The sequence below is a fragment of the Gobio gobio genome (assembly GCF_949357685.1).
Source record: "Gobio gobio genome assembly, chromosome: 2".
NCBI lineage: Eukaryota > Metazoa > Chordata > Actinopteri > Cypriniformes > Gobionidae > Gobio > Gobio gobio.
Genome location: NC_137098.1, coordinates 28,420,421 through 28,447,802, shown reverse-complemented (window position 1 = coordinate 28,447,802; position 27,382 = coordinate 28,420,421). Strand labels below are relative to the sequence as shown.

General features: G+C 38.8%; 2 protein-coding genes across 3 annotated transcripts in view; one reads left to right on the top strand and one right to left on the bottom strand.

Moving 5' to 3' along the window:
* The first annotated feature begins 140 nt into the window (after positions 1-140).
* plaa (phospholipase A2-activating protein) lies at positions 141-17,038 on the top strand. The gene is made up of 14 exons (XM_079837003.1): positions 141-373; positions 1,554-1,747; positions 1,862-1,962; positions 6,797-6,917; positions 7,106-7,273; positions 7,360-7,495; positions 7,582-7,751; positions 10,138-10,289; positions 10,452-10,671; positions 13,663-13,728; positions 13,818-13,889; positions 13,989-14,096; positions 14,769-14,936; positions 16,277-17,038. Exons 1-14 carry the CDS (start codon positions 225-227, stop codon positions 16,846-16,848), a joined length of 2,397 nt encoding a protein of 798 aa, XP_079693129.1. The 5' UTR covers positions 141-224; the 3' UTR covers positions 16,849-17,038.
* A 2,102-nt stretch (positions 17,039-19,140) lies between these two features.
* Positions 19,141-27,382, bottom strand: part of tdrd7b (tudor domain containing 7 b) — a 34,383-nt gene continuing 26,141 nt past the window's right edge. The window contains exon 17 of one of the 2 annotated variants that reach the window (XM_079810457.1): positions 19,141-20,871. In XM_079810457.1, the coding sequence (XP_079666583.1) occupies positions 20,651-20,871 (221 nt within the window). In that variant the 3' untranslated portion in view covers positions 19,141-20,650. The remainder of the gene's footprint in view (positions 20,872-27,382) is intronic. The other variant, XM_079810458.1, reaches the window with a different exon arrangement.

The window sequence follows — 27,382 nt, the reverse complement described above, 5'->3', positions numbered from 1 at the left end:
ATATTCACATTTATAATAATTTTAAACATAATTTAGATGAATATGATTTTATACAAATGTTATGAATGTTGTTACAAATGTAAAATGTTGAATTGTGTGCTAACGGTAGGGCAGCAAAACAATTGATGCGGGACTTTTATGTTGTCGAGTGTTTTCCCGTCATGCTGTGTGTGTAGTGTTGCTGTGTCAGTGTGTGTAGTGATCGCTGTCTTTCATCAGTAATAATGTCCGGTAGTAACACATACAGATTGCGCTGCTCTCTCCCCGCGCACGAGATGGATGTCAGGGGTCTCGCCGCTGCCGCATATCCCGACGGAGCCTTTGTGTCCGTGTCCAGAGACCGAACCGCACGGGTCTGGGTACCAAACCCAAGGTACATCACCACCAGCTTCCTCCTTGCTGTCTATAATACCGGGGCTACTTTTGTTTTCGTTGGTTACTAAGCTGTGTGGTTAATAGTGTGTAGAGTTTATGTATTGAGGTGGGCTGGTAAATCAAGTGAATTTTGCCAACTCATGAGCATCATATCTGAAACGAAACTGACCGGTTTTGGTTTCCTGACAGCGACCGATCAAAAGATCACACCACTATTGTAACGTTAAAGGAATAGTTCACCCGAAATGAATAAGACATCATTTTACTCACTGTCTTATTGTTTCAAACCTGTATGGCTTTCTTCCTGCATCTTTTTCTACACAGTCACCCTGACTGGGTGTCATTTTGCCTTTTGTCATATAAAGTTACGTTGGTAGAATTGTCATTTTTGGGTGAACTGTCCCTTTAAACTTCTCTAAGAGTTCTCATATTAAAAACAAAATATAAGTAAAACAAATTGTCCTAAATAATATCACAGCTCAAATGTTTATATATATATATATATATATATATATATATATATATACATATATATATATATATATATATATATATATATATATATATATATAATATATATATATATATATATATATATATATATATATATATATATATATATATATATACACACACATACATACACAAATAATAGTTTTATTCTCCAAGGATTCATTAAATTGATCAAAAGTGACAGTAAAAACTTTTACATTGTTATGAAAAAATCTACATCAAATAAATGCTGTTCTTTTTAACTTTTTATTCATCAAAGAAACCTGAAAATATCATTGTTTACACAAATACTAAGCAGCATAACCGTTTTCAGCATTGATAACAATAATTTTCTTGAGCAGCAAAAAAAGCATATTAGAATGATTTCTGAAGGATCATGTGATGCTTCAAATTCAGCTTTGCCATCACAGGAATAAATTACATTTGAAATAAAATAGAAAATGGTTATTTTATAATTCACAATATTACTATTTTTACTGTATTTTTTCTCTCAAATAAATGCTGCCTTTCTGACTAAGACACTTCTTTAAAAATCTTAGCAACCTCAGACCTTTGAACAGTAGTGTATAAAGGCAAAATTTGAAATATATAATATAAAAACACAGTCCTATTAAAAATGGCATAAACGCTGCTAACGTAGCTAACTCTTCTGTGTTTTGTTCCAGTGAAAACCAGGCCTTTACTGAGATGCTCTGTATGAACGGCCACTCAAACTTTGTGTCTTGTGTGTGTATCATCGCTCCGAATGAAACATATCCCCGAGGACTCATCGCCACTGGAGGACACGACAACAACATCTGTGTGTTTTCACTAGACCGACCAGACCCTCTGTTCACTCTCAAGGGTCACAAAAACACAGGTACTATCCACTGCTAATTATTTATTACAGTGGTTTAACTGCATGCAGATGTTCTTGAAAAGCCACTGGAATGATTTCTGTAGCCATTCCTGGTGTTTTTGTGTGTGTTTACAGTCTGCACACTCTCAGCTGGCAAGTTTGGCACAATACTGAGTGGCTCATGGGACACTACAGCCAAAGTCTGGCTCGGAGAGAAGTGCATGATGACTTTACAGGTAACATGGCGTTCTTGGTATCACCACAGTAGGGCTGCACTATTGAAATAAAACGAATGAAATAACATGTTATTTTTCCAAAATAAAAGCTATGGTTTAATGTTTGAAAATAAAGAAATTAAGACAGCCATAAATATTAGTATGGTTTCACTGTAAAATAAATGTTTTATCACTATTAATTAGTGTATTATGTTTTACTCTAATTTTTACATTAAAATTTAAATATATATATTTTTTTAGTTTGTCTAATAATTATAGTCATATTATTGACATATAAACGAAAAAAAGTCCAATTTGGACCTGGAGATTTTTTTGCATTTGCAATCACAGTTTTTACCAGTAAATCACGATTTAAATTTTGTTTTTTTCCCCCCGAAAATCGTGCAGTCCTACACCACGGCTTTTCTTAAATATGCCCCCCCAGAGTCCTGCACGGGTCCGATTTTGAAAACCCGCACCCGCCCGTACCCGCAGTGCTTAAACCCGCATCCGACCCGTTTTCCGACAACAGCACTAATTAAAATCCGCACCCGACCCGACCCGCTTAAAATAGAACCGACACCCGACCCGCACCCGCAATAAAATCAGTTTAGCATATCACATTATAGACACACTTACAAAACTGTTTATTGCCAGCATACAGAAGTTATTACACAACCATTAACACAAGGACAACTTCTGCCGGGAGCTTAACGTGGCTTAAGAGACCAAACTCAGTAAACATAATACTAATAACGTATACTATGTACAAAAAATCAGATGAGCCCAGAATATGAACGCAACGCGTATAATTACACGTTAAACGTTTTCCTACCATAGAAAACCATTAGAAAAAAACACTTAAAGCTACACTATGTAACTTTTCCGTCCACTAGAGGTCGCCTGTTCAAAACAAAGGCGTAGTTTGATGACGGCACGTTTGAGCGCAGAATCTCGGGACATGTGGTTTTCACCTCACAGCCGGTGGGAAACAGTCAGGATAGGACTCGGGCAGAAATCATGTTCATGACGCAATCGACAGGCGACTCCCTCACACGCATAGCTCACACGTCCCGGTTCCTTGGTTAAAATAGCAATTTTCTCACGATTTACAAATAGTTGAAAACATTTGGGATATTCTAAGTACTCAACTGAACAAAATATATAACACTGGCCTAGTGGTTTCTCGATATTTTACTGCAAAAATCCTACACAGTTCACCTTTAACGTGGCTTAATGTAGGCCTACTAAGACAGTGTTATTAAGAGACCAAACTCAGGAAATATAACACAAATACTGTTCGATTGAACTGCGTGTGCTTGGTTTGTTACCACAGTTATCTGCGTGCTTCCTCAGCGATGAAGTTCCACATTTGCGGCTATCTTTTCTTAAACTCCTCATGATTCATCTTGACGGCTGCAGTGCAGGCAGAGCGCGCGCGCGGTTGTGATTCTTCTGTGAGGGCACGCGCGCGCCGCGCGGCCACAGATGAACTGATATGGATTTGAAATTATTTTATCAACTTGGAATACAGGCAAGGCATATTTTTGTATTTTTAGGAACACATCTACAATATACATGCATATATTGTTTATATATAGGCCTATATTCGTTTGCACGTGACTGTTTAAAAACCGTGTTTAGACCCGTGTTTCTCCCTTGTCCGACCCGCACCCGCATCCGACACAGTAGGATGTTTTTCACCCGTTTCAGCAATATTCGAGGGTCACCCGCCGCACCCGTGCAGGACTCTGTGCCCCCCCCCCGTCCCCCCCCCCCCCAACCACACACACACACACTGTCTCTTTGGCCGTTTAAACCTGGTATTAAGATGCGTTTTGGTGGATCTGATCACAAGTAGACGAGGGAGACGAGTGTTGTAGTCGAGACCACCTCATTCGAGTCTGAGTCAAGAGACCGAGTTCAGAGAGGGTTGAGTCTGAGTCAAGACCGAATTCAGAGAGGGTTGAGTCCAAGTCCAGATCAAGTTCAGAGAGGGTTGAGTTCAAGTCCAGACCGAGTTCAGAGAGAGTTGAGTCCGAGTCGAGACCAAGTTCAGAGAGGGTTGAGTCGAAGTCGAGACCGAGTTCAGAGAGGGTTGAGTCCGAGTCCAGACGGAGTTCAGAGAGGGTTGAGTCCAAGTCCAGATCGAGTTCAGAGAGGGTTGAGTCCGAGTCGAGATCGAGTTCAGAGAGGGTTGAGTCCGAGTCGAGACCGAGTTCAGAGAAGGTTGAGTCGAAGTCGAGACCGAGTTCAGAGAGGGTTGAGTCCGATTCGAGACCGAGTTCAGAGAGGGTTGAGTCCGATTCGAGACTGAGTTCAGAGAGGGTTGAGTCCGAGTCGAGACCGAGTTCAGAGAGGGTTGAGTCCGAGTCGAGACCGAGTTCAGAGAGGGTTGAGTCCGAGTCGAGACCGAGTTCAGAGAGGGTTGAGTCCGAGTCGAGACCGAGTTCAGAGAAGGTTGAGTCCGAGTCGAGACCGAGTTCAGAGAAGGTTGAGTCCGAGTCAAGACCGAGTTCAGAGAGAGTTGAGTCCGAGTCAAGACCGAGTTCAGAGAGGGTTGAGTCCGAGTCGAGACCGAGTTCAGACAGGGTTGAGTCCGAGTCGAGACCGAGTTCAGAGAGGGTTGAGTCCGAGTCGAGACCGAGTTCAGAGAGGGTTGAGTCCGAGTCAAGACTGGGTTCAGAGAGGGTTGAGTCCGAGTCGAGACCGAGTTCAGAGAGAGTTGAGTCCGAGTCAAGACCGAGTTCAGAGAAGGTTGAGTCCGAGTCAAGACCGAGTTCAGAGAAGGTTGAGTCCGAGTCGAGACCGAGTTCAGAGAGGGTTGAGTCCGAGTCGAGACTGAGTTCAGAGAGGGTTGAGTCCGAGTCGAGACCGAGTTCAGAGAGAGTTGAGTCCGAGTCAAGACCGAGTTCAGAGAAGGTTGAGTCCGAGTCAAGACCGAGTTCAGAGAAGGTTGAGTCCGAGTCGAGACCGAGTTCAGAGAGGGTTGAGTCCGAGTCGAGACCGAGTTCAGAGAGGGTTGAGTCCAAGTCGAGACCGAGTTCAGAGAGGGTTGAGTCTGAGTAAAGACCGAGTTCAGAGAGGGTTGAGTCCGAGTCCAGACCGAGTTCAGAGAGAGTTGAGTCCGAGTCAAGACTGGGTTCAGAGAGGGTTGAGTCCAAGTCGAGACCGAGTTCAGAGAGGGTTGAGTCTGAGTAAAGACCGAGTTCAGAGAGGGTTGAGTCCAAGTCGAGACCGAGTTCAGAGAGGGTTGAGTCTGAGTAAAGACCGAGTTCAGAGAGGGTTGAGTCCGAGTCGAGACCGAGTTCAGAGAGGGTTGAGTCCAAGTCGAGACCGAGTTCAGAGAGGGTTGAGTCTGAGTAAAGACCGAGTTCAGAGAGGGTTGAGTCCGAGTCGAGACCGAGTTCAGAGAAGGTTGAGTCCGAGTCCAGTCCGAGTCCAGACCGAGTTCAGAGAAGGTTGAGTTTGAGTCAAGACTGGGTTCAGAGAGGGTTGAGTCCGAGTCAAGACCGAGACCAGAGAAAATCCACAAACAACATTAAAACTTAATTTGATTAACTTTTTAGTTACAGAGGGCGTTCACAGAGTGGCTGCAGAAAAATTGCTGCCTTTTTAAAGCAATGTGAATGTGCCGGAGGTAAAGAGGGTGGGCGGCCTTCTGTCAGACATTTTTGGGGGGAGATGCTCAGTGTTGAGACATTTTATTATTTAATTAAACAAGATTTGGTTTTCTCTGTGACATTTTTGTCCTACTTTGTAAACAGTAAATATATTAAAATGACACAGTTGAGACAAATAATGTAGTCATGTGACTTTCTGGAAAGCGGGATCACTACAGGTTGATGGCAGGTGGACACAGCGTAAAATAGAAGCGAGAGCAGGTGGGTCACAGGTGTGGGAGAGAACCTGGTGGGAGTATTTGCACTAATGTTAATCTCTCAAGTCATGCGCAGTTGCGCACAAGAAAATCACCAATCATTGGACATGTCAATCCAACATCAATTTAAAGAATTATTAACATACAGTAATAATCATGAAATATTTTGAATGGGACTCGAGTGGACTCGGGAATAAGTCCAATTCCTAATATGTTCGAGTACGAGTCAATACCAAGTCCAAATGGACACGAGTCCATGACAAGACCAAGACCATTAAAAGATGGTCTCGAGTCCGAGTCTCGAGTACTACATCACTGCTGTTTACACCTGGTGTTTTAATCCTTCGCTTTTGTCCACTTTCGACCATTTCTGTCATGATTTCTTCTAAGGGTAGGTTTATAGGTGGGTAAATGTATGTTTTTTCAGATCTTTCGATCAAATGGACAATGCAAGCTTGTGCAATTTACATATGAACAGAAGATGACAGAAAAACACACAGAGAGCTTCAGCATTCGTTTCTGCTCTGACAGCTGCAAAACCACACCAAACGCTGTCAGTGCGTGTTAGAAATCAGGAAAGGGGAGAGAACATTTTGCTTGGTACGGTTTTTTTTTGTCTTCAGACAAAACTTGGGTCTCCAGCTGACAAAGTTTAAATCCCTGGCTAGCTCGCTTCCCATAATGTTTACGCATTAGGTCAGTAGCATTAGGTCGGTACATGAGCGTTTACACTAAGAAAGCAATCCGGTCAAATGCGTTTTCGACTATGTCTGGCAGTGGTTGAAAGTGGACAAGTGTTTTAGACCCCATTTACACCTGTATTTAGCGTCGTCCACTTGTGATCCCATCTACCAAAACGCATCTTAATACCAGGTGTAACAGGGAGAGATCTGATACGCTCATAACGCCTGCAATCGATTTCAGTACAGTGTGAATATGTGCTGACTGGTTTCCTCTGTTATTTCTGCTCCTCAGGGACACACCGCTGCTGTATGGGCGGTGCTCATTTTACCAGAGCAGGGCTTAATGCTGTCTGGATCAGCTGACAAAACCATTAAGTTATGGAAAGCTGGTCGCTGTGAGAACACCTACACTGGTACATTGGTGCAACTGATACCTCTAATTTGTTAACAAGAAAATGTTTTGATGCTGAATATAGAAACTGTGTTTGTTTAGTTTTAAAAGCCCCTCCAGAAGGGGTCACCGTTTGTTACGTTTGTGGCGTGGATGAAATACAATATTTGACTCCAGGTGTGTGAGAGATTTGAAATGTGTGTCCTGCAGGTCACGAGGACTGTGTTCGAGGGCTCGCGGTGATAAATGAGGTGGAGTTTTTCTCCTGCAGTAATGACGCCAGTATAAGACGGTGGTTGGTGACGGGTGAATGCGTGCAGGTTTACTACGGTCACACGAACTATATCTACAGCCTTGCTGTCTTCCCTAATGGACAAGGTGATTACCTTTAGTTTTGTCGTATGTTTGGTACATTTTTGTGCATAAAATCTCCCATATTGTCTTCTTTCTTTTTCCTGTCATAGACTTCGTAAGCACAGGAGAGGACAGGACAGTGAGGGTCTGGAGGAAGGGGGAATGTTCCCAGACTATCCGTCTTCCTGCCCAGTCAGTGTGGTGCTGCTGTATTCTCCCTAATGGAGACATTGCTGTGGGAGCCAGGTATACAGATTATTTCTGTTTTATCTGTCTTAACTAGTTGGTATTTATCAGCCTGCATGAGCTGAGCATTTCACATTTCTCTGTAGCGATGGCATTATCCGTGTGTTCACTGAGAACGAAGAGCGTGTAGCAAGTGCTCAGGACCTGCAGGCTTTTGAGGATGAGCTCTCCAAAGCCATCATCGATCCCAAAACTGGAGACTTGGGCGACATCAAGATAGAGGAATTACCTGGGAGAGAACACCTCAGTGAACCAGGTAAGCCTTGTACAAATGCAATGTTGCAAAGAACATTAAGCAGATGTGTTTGCTTATAATGGATCTTTAGTTTGAATTAAAAATATAAACATAAAATAGACTACCATTCAAGAGTATGGGGTTTTGAAATTAATTAAGGCTGTCACTAACAATTATTTTGGTAATTGAGTAATCAGTCGATTATTTTAAGGATTATTCGAGTAATCTGATCTTTTGTTGTGGTAATAAAAATAGACCTAAGCAACTTTTAAAATGTCATAAAATTAGGGCTGTCAAACGATTAATCACATCCAAAATAAAAGTTTGTGTTTACATAATATATGTGTGTACTGTGTATAATTATGTATATCTGAATACACACACATACATGTATATATTTAAGAAATATTTGCATGTACACTACCAGTCAAAAGTTTGGAAACTACTATTTTGATTGTTTTTGAAAGAAGTCTCTTCTGCTCACCAAGGCTGCATCTATGTTATTAAAAATACAAAAAAAGCTGTAATATTGTGAAATATTATTAAAATGTAAAATATCTGTTTTCTATTTGCAAATATGTTAAAATGTAATTTACTCCTGTGATGCAAAGCTGAATTCTGAGCATCACTACTCCAGTCTTCAGTGTCACATGATCCTTCAGAAATCATCATGATGATTTACTGCTCAAGAAACATTAGATTTTTTTTTTTTTTTAAGGATTCTTTGATGAATAGAAAGGTCAAAAGAACAGTATTTTGATCAAATAAATACAGCCTTGGTGAGCAGAAGAGACTTCTTTCAAAAACAATCAAAATAGTACAGTTTCCAAACTTTTGACCGGTAGTTATTTATATAATATTTATATAATTTATATTAAATATAAATATACATATTTTATATATATATATATATATATACATATTTTATATATATATATATATATATATATATATATATATATATATATATATATATATATATATATATATATATATATATATATATATATATATATATATATATATATATATATATATATTAGGGCTGTCAAAAGATTAATCGCGATTAATCTCATCCAAAATAAAAGTTTGTGTTTACATAATATATGTGTGTATTTATATATAAAAACACACACAAGCATGTATATATTTAAGAAAAATTTATTATATTTATATATAAAATATTTATATTTATATATAATATAAATTATATAAATGTATATACAGTATATACATGCAAATATTTCTTAAATATATACATCAATGTGTTTGTATTTATATATACATAATAATAATAGTACACACAAATATATTATGTAAACACAAACTTTTATTTTGGATGTGATTAATCGCAATTAATCTTTTGACAGCCCTAAAATATATATATATATATATATATACATATACACACACATAATAAATATACACAGTACACAAATATATTATGTAAACAAAGTTTTATTTTGAAATTGCGATGAACACTTCACATATTTAGAAACATATTGATGTATTGTCCTGTGTTGGCATAGGTTTATAAATGATTTACTTTAAAAATCTGATAAAATGGTGCACATTGCATTCCCAGATAAACGTTGTAAGCAACCCAAGCTCACAGCATATGCAGAGATGTAGTTTGAGACGCGCTCCACGCATGTAAATGCATGTAAACCCGCAGGGTTATTTAATTGAATGCCTTTGTGAATTCTCAGTATCACTACGGTTTTAAATGGTTTGAATACATTTTATGCAGCCTTAGAAAACAGTCTTATAATGTGGTTCATGGATTCTTGTCCGTGGAACGCGCCCCTTTCTGTATTTTGCCAGCTACTCGACACAGGTACATTGCAGTAAGAATTAAAAAAAAAAACTTGAGGAATCGTGACAGCCCAGAGCCCCAAAATGAATACTTTTATTCAGCAAGGCTGCATTGATTAAAAGTGACAGTAAAGTGATGATTTTATATAACATTTCTAATGCAAATAAATGCTTTTCTTTTGAACTTTGTATTCATCACAGAATCCTGAAAAAATGCCCATTTCCACAAAAATGTTAAGCAGCTGTTTTCAAAATTGATAAGAAATGTTTCTTGAGCAGCAAATCAGCATATTAGAGTGATTTCTGAAGTGACTGAAGATCATGTGACTGAAGACTAGAGTAATGATGCTGAAAATTCAAATTTTGAAATAAATTAAAATTGAAAACAGTCATTTTAAAATGTAATATTTCACGATGTAGCCTTGTTGAACATAAGATAATTTTTTCAAAACATATACAAATCTTACCGACCCCAAACTTTTGAAAAGTAGTGTATATTAGTATGTATGTAAGAATTATATTACATTATTTTATATTACAAATGTATATAAAATCCTAAATGTTTGCTCCCTGTATTATGGAATATTTTTAGGGAATCGTGATGGACAGACACGGCTCATAAAGGAGGGCTCTAATGTTGAAGCGTATCAGTGGAGCATGAGTGATGGACGCTGGATGAAGATTGGAGATGTAGTGGGCGGATCTTCTCAGCAAAGTTCAAAGCAAGTGATGTATGAAGGCAAGGTGAGACACTAGAAGATTTTGTTCACGTTGTATTTTGTATGGTGTGTTAGTGGTTTGAAATGAATCTTTGTTTAATGTCCAACATTGATACTGACCAGAGGTTAAACCATAGCCAGTCAAGTTGCAATCATGTTGTTACCTCTGTGCTTTCTCTGCCTACAGGAGTACGACTTCGTCTTCACCATCGATGTGAATGAGGGCGGTCCACCTATGAAGCTGCCTTACAATGTGACTGATGACCCCTGGCTAGTAGCTCACAACTTCTTGGAGAAGAATGACCTGAGCCCCATGTTCTTGGATCAGGTGGCTAATTTCATCATCGAAAACACTAAAGGCCAGACACTTGGGCCAGCCCCCCCCTCGGTTACAGACCCCTTCACAGGTAACCGGATTACTAAAAAATGCCTGGTGTTGTATATATTCATGTACCAGAGTTTCCCATACATTGATTTATTTGTGGCGACCCGTCGCAATATCAACACAAATAATTTCAGTGCTTCACGTTCATTCACTAGACTTCTTATAATAACATAAAAGGTTTTTAATGTATGTTTTTTGCACCATTGCATAGTTTACTGTTACAGTATTTCACTAGGTTTGTAATGAGACTCGTTTGTAAACTTGTTTTCCGTCAAAATAAAAGCTCACAGGTTTATCTCTTGCATGTATAGAAATGAAAGGTGCCCTAGAATGCATTGATACAATATTTTAAATTGTTCTCCGATATCTACATAGAAGGTATGTGGCTTTGGTAAGGGCAAAAATACTCCAGTCATTTATATAGATCAATGGTCGTACTATAGTACAGCGATGACTCATGGATATCTCATAATTATTCATGAGTCTGCGTGTCCTTATCCTATGAGAAGACGTCTTGCTTAATTATTCACGAGTCTGCGTTTCCTTATCCTATGAGAAGATGCCTCGCTTAACACAGCAGCACGCGTTGATCGACAGGCGATTCAAAGAGTGAGATCGCATTCGTAAGTGAGAGATGCATTAAAGGGGGGGTGAAACACTCAGTTTCAGTCAATCTCATGTCAATCTTGAGTGCCTATAGAGTAGTACTGCATCCTTCATAGTTTTATTATATTTATAAAAGAAAGATACGCTGTACCGAGTCTTTCCGGAAAAACCAGAGTGGCTGGAGGCGTATCGTGTGGGCGGAGCTAAAGAATCACGAGTGCACGCAGCGATTGCGTTGAGAGCTGAGAAAGCTGTGACATCCTTAAACATGGAAAAAAAACGTTATGCTAAATAAACAATGGAGATCAATCGGATTTAGCCATACATATATGATCCAGAATCAGATCTAGAGGCTGAAATTGAACAGGAGAAGCAACAACGACGACTACAGCAGGACGTCTCAATGGTATGTACTGTAAAACGTATAACTTACAATGGTAACGTTACCTGCGTATAGCGGCTTGTCATGCGCAAGTTTTGCAACGTGTGTGTGTTTAGTCATGGTTTATGAGGACATCATTTGATTTATGGACAATTGTATGCGATTTAATGTTAGCAGTAGCAAGCGGAACGGTTTTGCACATCAGACTAGTGTGTGTTTGCATAGAAAAACAATGGAATAGTAGCGCATTTGAATGAACGAGTCAATAGCTAACAACACAAAGACATTTGAAGCAGTTTTACTCACCACCTACTTCCAACCTTAATCCCTGCATCTTTCAGCGTTAGACGAGCTACAAATCCGGAGTTGAACTGGGCCTTGTTTATAAAACGATCGTCGCCGAAATGCAGGGGTCCCATTAACGCTGGGTTCTTTGGGAAGCTGTACAGGGTTGTCTTGGGTTTCCCGGACAACCAAAAACACAAATCTTTGTTGACATTGATGATTTTGTGACGTCCTATGACTGCAGCGGAGCCAGTTTCCCTAAAGGCGAGCACAGCGCTATAATGGGCGTGCATTTGCTCTCTCGCTCTAGTCGCGCGCACGCGCGCCCTACCGGGAGTAGAGCCCGTACGGCCCGTACAAGGACATTCCGCCCCATCTGACGTCACATATACCCATACTCAAAAAAAAACTTTGCGAAACTTATGAGAAACCGGAAGGAGAATTATTATTATTTTTTTTAAACTTTGCCCATTTTTAGCATGGGAATCCAAGTCTTTAACAGTGTAAAAAGCTCAGTACGCATGAAACAGCATTTCACCACCCCTTTCACCCCGAAAACGAGTGATTATTTTTGTATATTATTCTCTTCAGTAGATCCAGAGTCTTCACACAAACGTGTGAACGATTCATCCATAATGTGAGTGTAAGCGGCCCATTAACCGATCAAACGGTTCCTAAAACACTGCAAAATAAGCCTCAAAAGTTATCAATGATGCAACAGTGTTCATATATATTTTCTATACAGAGAACATGCGAATGGCTGTGCATTTATTTGTGCAATACATAGCTGTCATAGGATATGTGTCTTTTTGTGTTATTTAAGGTGAGCTTACAAAACCATGTGTATATTGTGTTACGTAATGATATTTTGCAGCGTGCAATTTTTGGGGATATTTTTATGCTTTTACTGAGAGTGAAATAATGCTCTGAATCAGAAGCCATTGCTGTGTTGTTGTCAGTCAGTCTCCCCTCATCCGCCTCCACTCCGCAGCTTAACCACGCCTACTTTTATAGCATTTTTCAAAACTGTGGTGAGAACTGACGGCTGCTTAAACAGGGGGTTTCATGACCCTTTAAGGCAAAACTAATCAGAAAATTTCATCTCACAACTTTCATATCACAACTAAAAAGAGGTTTGAGTCCCCTTTAAAGTTCAGGTGTAAGTCAAATACTTTTTCTTTGTTCAATTTGCACATTAAATATGGGCTGGAACTCTTAATTTTGAACACTCAAATTGATGAATTTAAAGCTGCAGTCCGTAACTTTTTTTTTTTTTTTTGTTAAAAATGATTCAAAATCCATTTTTGAGCAAGTACACAACAAGCCAGTGTTCGAAACAATCACCTTACCTTAGCCCCATTCACAACGGTAAGCTTATAATAATGTATTATAATTAGAGAGGTATGGTGGACTTCAGCGGGAAATTCAAGCATGTCTTTGCGTCATTACATCACGTCTGTATACATAAAGAAAGAGTCCGGCTAGTAGTAACACACGTGAGGAGCGGACCGCATGACTCCGCAAATAACTGCAATTGCAGGTTTCAAACAGGGATGGCAAAACTTACAGACTGCAGCTTTAACTTTAAAATGTCTAACATTTTCTTACAGGGGGCATGACACCAGACCCCCTTAGAGGGGCAGAGGTTCACCTAATCCTGTGGAAAACACTGCGTACACACACCTTGTTCATTTGAAGGTAAAGACTGAAGTGTGATTCATATTCCTCTTGTGTTCTCAGGTGCAGGGCGGTACATCCCAAATTCCGGAGTGGACAGCCAAGGATTTGGTGTTGATCCTTTCACAGGTAAGTCTTTTTGAATAGCATGTTATTTTCTAATATGAAACCAAAGGTTTTTGTCCATTACGAGAGATGTATGCATTTTTTCTGTGCAGGAGCTGGTCGCTATATTCCCGGGTCAGAATCCCCAGGCACAGGGTCTTCAGGCGGAGCTGATCCTTTTACTGGTAAAATACATAGATATGTGCAAATACAACTGCCACACTCACACGTGGATCATGTACACTAATAATCTCTCATGTTCACTACCTCTCAATCCTCTCCAGGTGGCAGTGCCTATTCCTCTTCCTCTCTCCAGAAAGCTACAACAAACATCTTTTTCCCCAATACCGACGGAGTAATGTTTGAACAGGCGAATACTACTCAGATTCTTGGTAAGTGACACTTTTACATCAGAATTTGACTTAGTCAAAGTTTCGGCTCCAGCTCTAAGATGTAAGGTGGGCCACAGGCCCAAAAAATTGGGCTAAAAAATGGCAAAAAAAAGTGACATACAGTAAAAAAAAATTGACAATTTGACCACGGTAATAGCATGATATTCTGTGAAGCAGTATTATTTTAGTGTTATTGATGTACTATTAAAATATTTTGAGTTAGATTTTATTTTTTTGTATTTTAAAGTTTTTGTCATTTTTGTTTTGTTTTTATTTATAAATTTATCTTTATAGTTTTTATTAGGTTTTAGATTCAAAGTTTAGTTATTTAAGCACTTTAAACTCAATCTAAACGAAAGTGAGAAATGTTGCCTCCTTGGCAACTTATTGAAATAAATGTGAAAAAAATGTATGGTTTTAGTATGATTATGTTAATGATAAAACCCCTGCTGGGAAGCATATTGGAGTAATATGTCAATACAGCAAATCATTCATTTATATATCATTGCATTTATATATGTATGTATACATTTAAAGTGTTTTTGACTTCATCTCTTTGGTCCTCATGATTGGGTGGTCTGGAGATCCGGGCTGCTCAATCTATAATGTCATACTTGCTGACAATAACCTCTACTGTATTGCCACATGACATTTCCCCAAAATTATGTGTAGGTAAGCTTCGGGAGCTGAACAACTCTGCTCCTGCGGACCATAAGCTAAGTGACGCTGCATTAGACTGTCTGGAGAAGTTGTTAATGCTAGTTGCAGACCTGACTAGTCAAGAACAGCCTACAGCAGACCAGATCAGTGTTCTCTGGAGGACTAGCCACTGGCCAGAAGGTAAGACATTGAGATTACTTTATTAAAAAATAAATAGCCCCCGGCTCAATTTTTTTGTGATTTTAATATGCAAATTACACGTTTCTGAGCGTGAAAGAGAATGACACATTTAATATTTTAAAAATGATTTTATTTACCACACGGAAACGCCTGGAACTCAAGGAAGTGTTGTGACGCATGACACAAATAAAAAATAAAAGACTGACAGTAGGGGTGTAACGGTACACAAAACTGACGGTTCGTTACGTACCTCGGTTTTGAAATCACGGTTCGGTACGAGTTCGGTACAGCAGTTTTACAAAATTGCTTTTTTATTTATTTTTATATTTAACAGTGGTTTACTGAAGAAGAAGAAAAGTGTCTGTCCTTGAATGAGGTAAATTATATCTAAAAGTAGATTATATAGGTAGCCCTTACTTGCACATTAATATTAAATGTTTACAACAGAGCCAAACTATTAGCCTAAATTCAGTTGCTATTCATTTTTAGGTATAATAATCAACACTCAAATAACACATTGTATGCAAACATGTAAACTTCACATAAGGCATTTTGTGCAATTAATTGTTTAGTTTACAAGCAGTTATATTGACGTCTTTCCGCCGTTGAAACACTGATTTAGCGATTACACCACATATGATACATGACAGTAAGTTGTAATGTATCCTCAACATACCTTCAGATGGTCATTCATGTTTATTCTTTAGGAAGAGATGATCGATCGCCTTCACAGATGATCGCGTTCACGCACGTCGCGTGGCGGCTTGAACTGTGATCAGTCACGCCACATAGAGCATGTATCAAAACGGCATGTATCGTTTGAATTTCGTGATAAAATGGACTGAATACTTAATATGTTCGAACTCGGATTGAAGTGTGTTCCGCGCTTAAAACAAGCCGAATGTGAACTGTTAAAGATTGCACTCGGAAACCGTTCTGTAACGTTACACACGTGCACCAAACCTACCAATAAAAAAACCTATCCGGTTCTACGCGATTCACGTAAATGACCCAATTCACCAAGAAAACGGCGATTGTCACCGAAAAGCGATAAGTTTGCAGGTGTGTAAAGAAGAGATTACTAACTAATTTGTAAGACTAGGCTAAGCAGTTTATGCAACCGGCCACTGGTTTGCTTTCTCCTTTAAATTTGGTTTAACTTTTTTTTTTTTTTACTTTTCCAATAATCCGTTACACTCAGATGAATGTCTTAATACAGAAGAAAAGATCCGTTGCTACTTCTGTTTCAACATGAGTTATCTCTGTAAATCAAAATAGCCCAACAAGCAGATTGTAGTAATTGAGTTCAATCAATAACGAGTCATCGTCTCCCTCCTCAGACATTGTCTTCCCCGTGTTGGACATCCTGCGCTTGGCTGTGCGGCATCCTGAAGTCAACGCCCAGCTTTGCGGCGGGACAGAGGGTGCCAGTCTTTGCAACCATCTCCTGGGTCTCATGTCCCCCGAAGGCAGGCCTGCGAATCAGATGCTGGCGCTCCGCACTCTCTGCAACTGTTTCTCTGGGTCCCACGGCCGCGCTCTACTCTTGGGGCACCGTGACGCAGTCCTCTCCCGGGCCGGAGACCTCCGTGCCGTCTGCAACAAGAACATCCACGTGGCACTGGCTACCCTGGTGCTCAACTACGCCGGAAGGTTGTACGGTCAACCTGCTGAGATCGAGGCCAAGGCACAGTGCTTGTCAGTGGCTAGCACTGCCTTAGAGGTCGTACAGGACAAAGAGGCTGTCTTCAGGCTGCTGGTGGCCCTGGGGACCACGGTGGCCGGGGACAAGACCGCAAAGGACCTTGCACGATCTTTGGGTGTCAACTCTCAGATTTCGAAATATGCCAGGGTCTCTGATCCGGCTAAAGTGGGAGAGTGCTGCCGACTAGTGCTCGATGCACTGCAGTGATGTCAGGAAGGTGTCAGCCGTCTTCTTCTTTCATAACTACTCCTCCGTGATAAAAACCACTCTCTCAGATCTCTTAAACCTCAATCTCTATATCATTAGTTTGTATTTAAATTTTCACATTTTGATGCTGAATGGATATGAATGAATGCATGATGTGAATAAACACTGGTGATTAATCTAATTCGTTCTTAAAGCAAGACTCATGTTATTGATGTAGCTCAGTGGTTCTCAACTTTTTTGTCTCGAAGACCCCGCGCTGTCCAAAACAATATCTTTAGGCTAAAACCGCGTCTATGACGTGACAAGAGAAAACCCATTTTAATATACTGTCTATACTAGATGAGGCGCCATGTGACGACTTCGACAGTAAATTGATGCCTCGTTCCATTTCTGACGTATGCATTTGCACTACTTGCAACAACAGGACAAATGGATTTAGAATTTTGTCTTTTGACGCGTACAGTACGCGTACTGTATAGACAAGTAGACAAGATATTTATGGTGTTTCTGCTTTAATTGACAAAGCTGCTCGTTTTCTAACTTTTTTTATTAACCGGAACAATTGGCTCGTTTCCACCGAGCGGTACAGTACTGTACAGTACAGTACATTGTGCAATTATTTTCGTGTCGATTGTCAGAAGTTGTGAATGGTATCAAAATACCGAACCCAGTAGCACAGTAGTCCGGTACCTAAAGGGTGGAGCTCGACTCACTGCAGAACGTCGATTGGTTGACAGAGAATCATCACTTGTGCTACAAGGGGAATGACGACACAAGAGGCGCCATTTTTTAATGTACAGTTGAAACACAATACAGATGAAACACAATATATATTTTTTTATCTTGTGACAAACAGCCACATGAACAGGATCTGCTGTATGACCTCCATTGTTGTTTACTGTCACTTTCTTCTTCACGTGAGAATGACGTTGATCGCTACTTTCCGGCATATACCACCTATCAAGTAAGGGAACTGTTGGCGGTGGAAGCTCAAGCCGGATCAGGGTTTACCGCCCCAAATTGTACTGTACTGTACTGTACAGCTCGGTGGAAACGAGCCATAGGAGTATGGATATATTAAATCAATGAACCACGATTCATTTTGTGATTCCAGACGTTTCAAGAACTATACAGTGTTCTTGAAAAAAGAAATGTCAGTTTACACATGAAATTGTTTACATTTTAAATATTTTTATACATTTTAAAGTTGTAATGTTTAAATTTTAAACATTTAAATCTAGATTTTAATATATTAAAAAATATTAATAATCATCCTGTGGCCCCCTGGTTGAGAACCTCTGATACAGATATCATCTTAGTTAACGAAGTCAAAATGAAACCGCATTCAGATTTCATTTTATTTTCATAATGTGGCCTATTTCTGAGTAAGCGGGCCTTTATTTGGACTGTGAAAAGGGATTTCCGTTTTACAGAAGGTCAGAATAAGAGTATCTGGCGGTGTCAGCGATGGGTATGCGATTATAACGATTTTAGATTGTGACCGATTAAAATGTCTCCACAATCTGCTTTTGAAGAGAGATCGTGCTACAGTGCATTCTACCAGTTGCAGTTCTGGCCAATTACAACACCACGCATATCACGGTTAACAATGCAGCGTGACATTATTTGCATGCGTTTTAAAGCCTTACCCGTTAAACGTTTAATGCGAACACTGTTCTGACATGCTTCTCTGAGTGTGTACACACCTGAAAGCACACTAAAAGCCTTTCACACAGCGTGTGAATACTGAACTGAGTTCTCTTTCGCGTCTTCTTGCGTTAAAACTGTCGAATTAACACAAGGTTTACATGAACACAGTCGTTTATTATCTTAAGTGAATGTAAACAGTTCAGATGTGTGTCAGTATATTGAATCCGTGCGTTCGGTCTTAAAGTGAAAGCAGCCTAATGCTGCGTTCACACCAAACGTGAATAGAGTGTCAGGAGCGAGTGATTTCAATGGAACGGCGCATTGACGCGCGTCTGGAGGTTTCGCGCGGCGCAATGGACGCGATTCCGCCTCATTCGCGTGTCCAGTTCGCGCAGATGACGCAAATTTGATGTTTGACGCTGGCTCTGATGTCCTATAGTGGTTCGTCTTGTGTGGATCTAACAGGCGATCTCGCTGTGGACGTGCGAATGGATTCAAAATGTTCAAGCGTCCAACTAGATGCAGTTTTGACGCTCTATTCGCGTTTGGTGTGAACGCAGCATAATACAGTAAACCTGCTGCCGTCTGTCATTAATATTAATCAAAGAACAAAAGACAAAAATAAAATCACTCACTGCTCTTGACTGAATAACTTCGGTAGCTTTAATAAGAATCAGTGTACATTTAATTCACATTCAGTTCAAGTCTATGTAGTGTGTTATTTTTATATTTGTTTATTCAATTTCTTGAATGTTTCTGTCAAATATACCTACGGTAGCTGAAAAGTACTGTTTATTTCGTTTTTGTCTTATATTGTATTTGTCCTATTATTTGTCATTTTTTTCTTATTCGTACATTTGTTCTTATTTTTAATAGGAAAGATAAAATAAAGTGAAATAAGATTTTGGTCGTATCGCCCACCCCTACTTTGGCCTAAATGGTCTGTGAATTTTTTTTTTTTTTTTTTTAATGGTGCAGTAGTTTGAAGATCAAATTAGTTTGACTGTACTGCTCATGTACTAAATAGTTATAAAAACCAACATGAAAAAGAAAGATTGTGAATCATGATCCTGCCTGGAATTTTTGTAATATATTTTTGCCATATCGCCCACCTCTAGCATCAGCTGAAAGTACAAGCTATTTCATTTTAACGAAAGATTGTGAAGACACCCCCCCAATTCAAAATGAGACAATTAGACAATTGGTTCAATTTTGATTTCATGTTGACTTTTAAGGTAATGAAAAGCTATCAAGTTTAAGGCTACTACCAAGTGATTTTTCCACTTTTATCTCTAAAATATTAAGCATCTGTAGTTAGAACAGGTGAAATCCTACATGCCTAACTAACTGTCCAACTGTCATGTTCAGGTAATAAAACTACTCCGCCATTACTATTAAAATACCTTAAATACATTGGATGGTCACATTTTAGCAAACCCCAAACATCCCATGCCTTCACTATACTATTAATAAGACACAAATAATAAAAGCTAATAAATAATTCTAAAACCAGAGCTCAAAAACATACACGTCTAGAGCTTGTACTATTCCTCTTGCCTTTTACACTATAATAGACTCTAAAAATCTTCATGTAAACATTTTTTGAAATGACACGCTATCAGCTTTGTGCAAATTAGAGCACTGTGTTGTTAGTCTCTTTTAGACCGTATAAAGTAGTATCTGGCAGCTTTGTAACATGCTATACTTAAAAGCATGAGGCATGCCACCACATAGCACATCATCTGGACAGTCAAACTTACATAATGTATTCACACAGTTTTTCAAATACATTATGGAAATGATTGATAGCATCAGGGTACAGCTGTAGTGATCATGTTTCAACTTTAGGTCCCATAGAAGATGAAAACTTGACTTCACTGACGATGGATCCCCACAACTATTTTGTGTTAACATAAAGGCCTAAGGGAGAGTCAACCCTGCTAGCGAAGAGCATGAAACCTTGAAAAAGTGCTGCTAGCTTAACATATAAATTGCTATAAATTGCAATACTTCTGTCTAAAAGTTAAACCTTTAAACTCTATGATTCACATTTGCGTATGCAGATCTGCATCCAAGTCACATTTGGAAAAATAAACCTTTCATCTACAGCATACTAATGTACAACCTTACGAGAACCTTTCAAGAACACTTTCTACGCTGCGTTGGTCATTTCATCAGTGAATTCAGCCATTATGTCATGCAGCCAAATGTCCCGTTCCTCTTGTGAAGTGTCCACCAAGTAGATCACCACCTTGCGGTCCCAGGGCTGTGACGCCTCCTGCACCGATTCCAGTTGAGCTACCAGGGGTTTCTTCTCAACGTGGTTCCTGAACACAATGGATGCTTCTTCAGACCACTGCCTGGGTTTCACGCCTGGAAAGATCAGACACACTTTCAGATCTACTGCACTATGGTTTTGTTTCATAACAGAATGCAAAATACTTGTATTTCTAGGGGTGAAACGATATACCGTTAATCGGTATATCGCGATATAAAAATGCTATATATGTATCGTTGATGTAAACGATATTATTCGCGATTTAGAGTTGTTTTATCCAAGGCTCAACTTGCTGTATTTATAAGGTATAATTCACCCAAAAATGTTAACTCTGTCATCATGTGCTCACCCTCATGTTGTTTCGTTTAACTTCTAAACACAAATTAAGATATTCTTTATAAAACCTGAGATTTCTGTCCCTCCATTCCTCTCAAACTTAAAAGATCCAATAAATGTCATAAAGGATTCGTAAATATAACTAATTGAGTGTCTACTCCAAATCCAAGTCTTCTGAAAAGACAGTGGCTTTATATGACGAATAGAATTACCACAATGCGCATACTATACACGGACGTTCCAAATCGAATGCTTGCGTGATGCGCACAAATAAGATGAGAGTGAGTAAATGCAGAATTAAAATTTTTGAATGAGCTTCCCATTTACAGTTTGGGAATAGTAATTTTTACATGCTTTTTTTGCGATTAGAACTGATCTAATCGCATTGATCATCTGAAGTTGTCTGGCTATCACCAGACCAAGCTCAATCTTTTAAGATTGAACATGGGTCTGGGGAGTCTGCTCTGTATTGCACAAGAGGTCAACGGGCATAGTTCAAATGACTCTGTACGCAAATTGGATAGTCCTTCAACCAATCAGACCAACGATCAGGGGTGATTCTAGGATTTCTTTTTAGGGGGGCTCAGCCCCCAGTGAGGGTATGGAAAAAAAAATGGTAACACTTTAGTTTAGGGTTCGATTCTCACTATTAACTTGTAGCTTATTAGTATGCATATTAGGATATTGGCTGTTTATTATTACTTATAAAGCAAATATTAATGCCTTATTCTGCATGACCATATTGTACATCCCTAGATCATACAATGTAGGCAGGTTTATAATCACTGTGGTCCCAAATGTGAGGTAGTTAGGGGGGTTCGGGGGTTGCTCCCCCTAGAAAATGTTGATTTCCACGATCTACATATGTGCATTTTAAGATGTTCTGAACGCCAAAAAATTAGATAACAATAACTTGAAAACCATGTCAGTGGGCAAATATGACTGATTAAGTTTTTCCATTTTTGTCAGTGAAGACAGTAAAACATATGAATCATTTTCATAGACATGTTAATTTACTGAAGGCTACCAGGAAAGCTAGGTAAATAAATGTATTCAATTCATTCACAATATGCACACATTCATTCAGGGCCGTGCACAGACATTTTGAGGGGCAGTGGCCCAAACCAAAAAAAGGGGCGGTGGGGTGGCAATGGGGGCGAGGATTGGGTGCTTCCATACAAATTATCCAGCTTACTCTTACTAGTCAGTCAAAACAGTTTTGATCTAATTTGGTGTCTATCGAAAATAGTGATATATGACATTGTATTATGTTGAATATCAAAGTTTTTGTGTATTTGTTAATGAGGGATTTGTGGACCCAATGTTTTTGGCTTTGTGGAGTAAATGTTATAGCTGTTATTTTGAAGTAAAAAGATAAAATTAGACTCTTGGGGTAAGATGACCCAGCCATATTTGGCACAGAAGAACCCAGGTGGCATGTTGTTACTGGTGTTATTGTTTTTAAATGTAATACTTATTGTAATTAATGGGGCTATTATTTAATATTTTCATGAATTAGATGTTCATTTCAGGCATCTTCACTTTCATTAAAACATATAGGTTAATTGAGTAAATTCTACTATGACAAAATCTATTATGTTTTATTTAAAAAAAAAAATGTATTATGACATATCTTCAATTAAAATATGGCCAATTAAATAAATATTGATATGCTTGTACATAAATGTACCTTTCAGATGATTATCTTTTAATGGGATTAATTATTCAATAATTCTACTAAACTGTCAAAATAAAATTAAGTAGAATATTTTCAGTATTTTACATTAATGACACTTTGAAAGATATATAAATTGTAATAAGAATTATAATATAAAAAGTAATTTATACATTCTGTAAAAGTTTATGGGTTATTATATGAAATTAGGCCTATATATATATATATATATATATATATATATATATATATATATATATATATATATATATATATATATATATATATATATATATATATATATATATATATATATATATATATATATATATTCTACAAAGTGTGCCATTAACAGCAAAGCTGATGTTATTTATATTAGATTAGATCGGGTACAAAAATTTGGTTAGACAAGAATTATAATTCTCTTCCAAGAACGTGTATTGTACAAGTTAACAGTATTATAATAATAATAATAATAATAATAATAATAATAATAATAATAATAATTTATTACATTTATATAGCGTTTTCTAGGCACTCACTCAAAGCGCTTTTACAGAGAAGGGGGGAATCTCCTCAACCACCACCAATGTGCAGCATCCGCCTGGATGATGCGACGGCAGCCATATTGCGCCAGTACGCCCACCACACACCAGCTTATTGGTGGAGAGGAGACTGAGGGATGATACCAATCGTATATATATATATATGGGGATGATTAGGAGGCCATGATAGACAGGGGCCAATGGGCAAATTTGGCCAGGATGCCGGGGTTACACCCCTACTCTTTATCGAAGGACATCCTGGGATTTTTAATGACCACAGAGAGTCAGGACCTCGGTTTAACGTCTCATCCGAAGGACGGATTATTAGAAGGTCAGGAGCAAAATAATACCGCCAGAAATACAAAAACAAACTACTAAATTATTAATTCCGCGGATATTTCCGCGCACAGACTCAGTGACACTGGGGAGCGAGCGGGAAAACACGGGAGCGGATTTGCGGAATCGGTGGATCTTTAGCGGAGGGAAAACAACACTTTTAGCTGGGATGGGTAGCGACCATAGACTGCGAGAGGGGCACCTCAGCTGATGAGGGCAGAGGGGCAGTGGCTCTAGCCACCGGGCCACCCCCCGTGCACGGCCCTGTATTCATTACTAATCAAATGCCCAATACAGGCTGAAAAAAGATGAGCTTTTTTATTTACTTACTGAGAGCTACAAATGGAATTACATTAATTTACAATATGCACACATTCATTACTATTAATCTTATGCATAATCTGAAGAAAAAGGCTTTGTTAATATTTCTTGTTTGTTAATTATATTATAAATGACATTACATAGGCCTATTTCAAATCAAAATGGCGAAATTAGACAAAAGTTGATTCATTTGCCTGAATATTTTTGTCATTTGTTTCACATTTCTGACTTAAAGAAGCAGCTGTCAAATATGAAATGTTTAGTTTAGCTACTTACATATCTCGCACTTGACGCCAAGTCGTGCTGCTAAAATTCGCGCTCAGCCTCAGCAGCATCTGTGCGTACATAAAGCCCGCCTACTCTGATTTGATTGGTTTTCTCAAATATTTTGACATTGACGAGCGGTGACAGACCAATGAGGCTCAGATCAACGCACACACCTCTGCTTCTGACGTGCGCTCTGCTCCGCTGCGGATTGAAGAACACGCTGATTAAAAGACTGGACGAAGCCGAAGCCTCCCACTAGTTTCATATGTTATAAAGGTTAATCACACATTTTTTAGGGGGGCTGGGGCTGGTTAGAAGTTAAAAAAAGGGCCTAGAGACGACGCCCATGCCAACGATCTATCGCTTCATTGTGTAAAATCCGCCAATAGTGCGCCAGGTGGATAAGCCGGTTTATGATTGGTCTCCGCAAATTTGTAACAGAAGCAAGCAGGATAGAAATATGTACAGGTTTCCAGCCTGAGCTGCAGGGCGAAATTAAATCGCAGTCAGATCAGGCTGGGTTAACCCAGTCTACATCTGAAGCGCACATGCGCAAACATCATTTAAATCACCAGATCACATTTGGTTTTATTAGTATGATTATTCAAAGCATTTTAGATGGTTTATACTTATATGTACAGTCAGTGCTTTAAGTGGGCTGGTACGCGCCGTTACTCAGTACCGCCACTTCCAAATATAGCTCTTGAGCGTACCGCCACCTTTCCGTGCACCCAGAATGTGCTTTTAGCGAACCGGTACGCTCATTTGCAAGCAGAGACTACATTACCCATACACCCTTGAGTTTTACAAGTGAAAAGCGCATGCGTCGGTAGGCTTGTTTGAGATGCGCCTCGCCTGAAATTCAGCCGAGACTATGCGGCTGCAGTGAGGAGAGGAGTGAAAAAAGTGCAGGCAAGACGGACAGTTCTCTCTTCTCGTAGTGGATCAGATGCTGCGAGATCAAAGGCGAATCTCGCGGGATTCACACTCGTGCGCTTTGTTGCTGATGAACTGGATGTATTTTAAGTTCTATTGCTTTTATGTGAAAATAATTATGATGAACAAGACACCAAAGTTTTTGTTATTTATTTCCATTCGAAAGATGTGTTTATCAATCATTTTTACTTTAATTACATACTAGTTTTTAATAAAAACGTAATAAAAATTGTTGTTATATATATATAAAAAAGTATATAAAAACGTTTTATATACTTTTTTATATATGACAACAATCATAACCCACAGAGAGATCGCACTGTCCGAGAGTTTGGGAATATTCAAACATAAAAACATGATATATCAGAGTTTTAAAATCAAACATTTTAAAAAAAGAACCATTCATCACGGTTGTTTAAACCAATAAGCATTAAGCTGTGTCGTCGGCAAGTCGTTTCCCATCATGCTTTTGCTCAGCGCAGTCGGTGGACAGCAACTGCGCTCAACTGCAGAATCCGACACATCCGCCTTTCGCTCGCGAGAGTTTTTTGACATACGTCAGCATGACATCAGAGCAAGGCGGACCGCCCTCGGACACATTTCTAACCGGCATGCATCTCGCGCTGATCACCGGTGATCAGTTCTGTGCAGATTTTGCTCATCTCAAACAAGCCTAGTGTCAACAACTCAATGTGGTCCAGAGAGGGTGTGTGAAACGCGGAACCATAGCTGCTCGGTTAAAATACAAATCACTTGTGCCGCGGTCGCGACAAGTGGTGACGAGGACGAGAGTGATACTACTTCTACCGATGACAACAGCCGCATGTTGTAGCTATAGTTTCTAACTGTGTTGCTATTTGATTAGAAAAAAGAAAGAAAAAAGAAAGAAAAAAGTGAACATTGGCCTGCATGGTAGGCCTAATGAGGTGCCGTCAATGGTCTTGCTTTGTAAATAAACCCTTATTGTAACAAATGATATAGTTAAACAATTACAAGAACTATATGTTAGTTCTAAGGCTGAAAACAAGTTAGAAAGAGCTTTAAAATACAGACCTTCTTGAATTATTGACTAAACAATCCCCCCATAACCACGCCCCCAACAAAGCCCCGCCCCCTCTGGTGAGTACCGGCACTTTATTTTTTCCACTTCAAGCACTGTGTACAGTGCATTAATCGCAGGAGAGGTGGGACATAGCGAGCACTGGGAGAGAATACTGCCTGCATTGAAAGCGCGAGTAATGTGTGAGGGAAAAAAATGTAAGTTTACGGAGTTTCATTGACTTTACTACATTAAACGACTATATATAATGTTGAATATAATGTATAATGATGCAATGGGGAATATTTGTAGGTATACAATAATAATAATATTTTTATAATAAAACAATTAAAAAACTTTTTATTTTGGCTTAAAATATTGTGATACATATCGTATCGTGAGTTCAATATCGTGATTTATATCGAATCGTGACACAAGTGTATTGTTAAACCTGACCCCTATGTATTTCTCAAAGTAGCTACATGTTCTGTGAACATACAAATTCATTATTTTTGCAGTCGAGATTATTAAAATATTACGATCAAATTGAATATCAAACTGCAGTATTTATGTTTAAAGTAAGAAATAGGTTATTGCCTGGGAACATACAAAAGATGTTCTCTGAGAGGGAGGGAGGGTACAACTTAAGGGGAAGGGGAAACTTTAAGACTAATAGATTTAGAACAACAAGGAAAAGATTATGTTTATCAATTTGCGGAGTTAAATTGTGGAATAAACTAGATGAAAAATTAAAGCAATGCCCTAACATATTCCTCTTTAAAAAAAATGTATACAGAAAATATTTTTAAGAAGTATCAAGAAGTACTGTAGGAAAATAGGAGAGCTCCTCTGTTATGACTTGAAATACTTGTTAGTGGTCATTGTAAAGTATGTATGTATGTATGATTATATGTAGGTATGTGTTATGTGGCTATAGGGGTATAGATATGTATGTGTATATATAGAGATGTGTATATGTGTATGTATATATATGTAGATGTGTATGTGTATATGTATATGCGTAGGTGTAGGCAAACAAGAATTAAAAGGGGTAGGAGTACATAAGTTTTACTTCTTCCTACTCCTTTTCGTACATGAGATAGAAGCATGTTTATACAGGAAAGTAAGAATCTGTTTTCTGTTTTAATTTA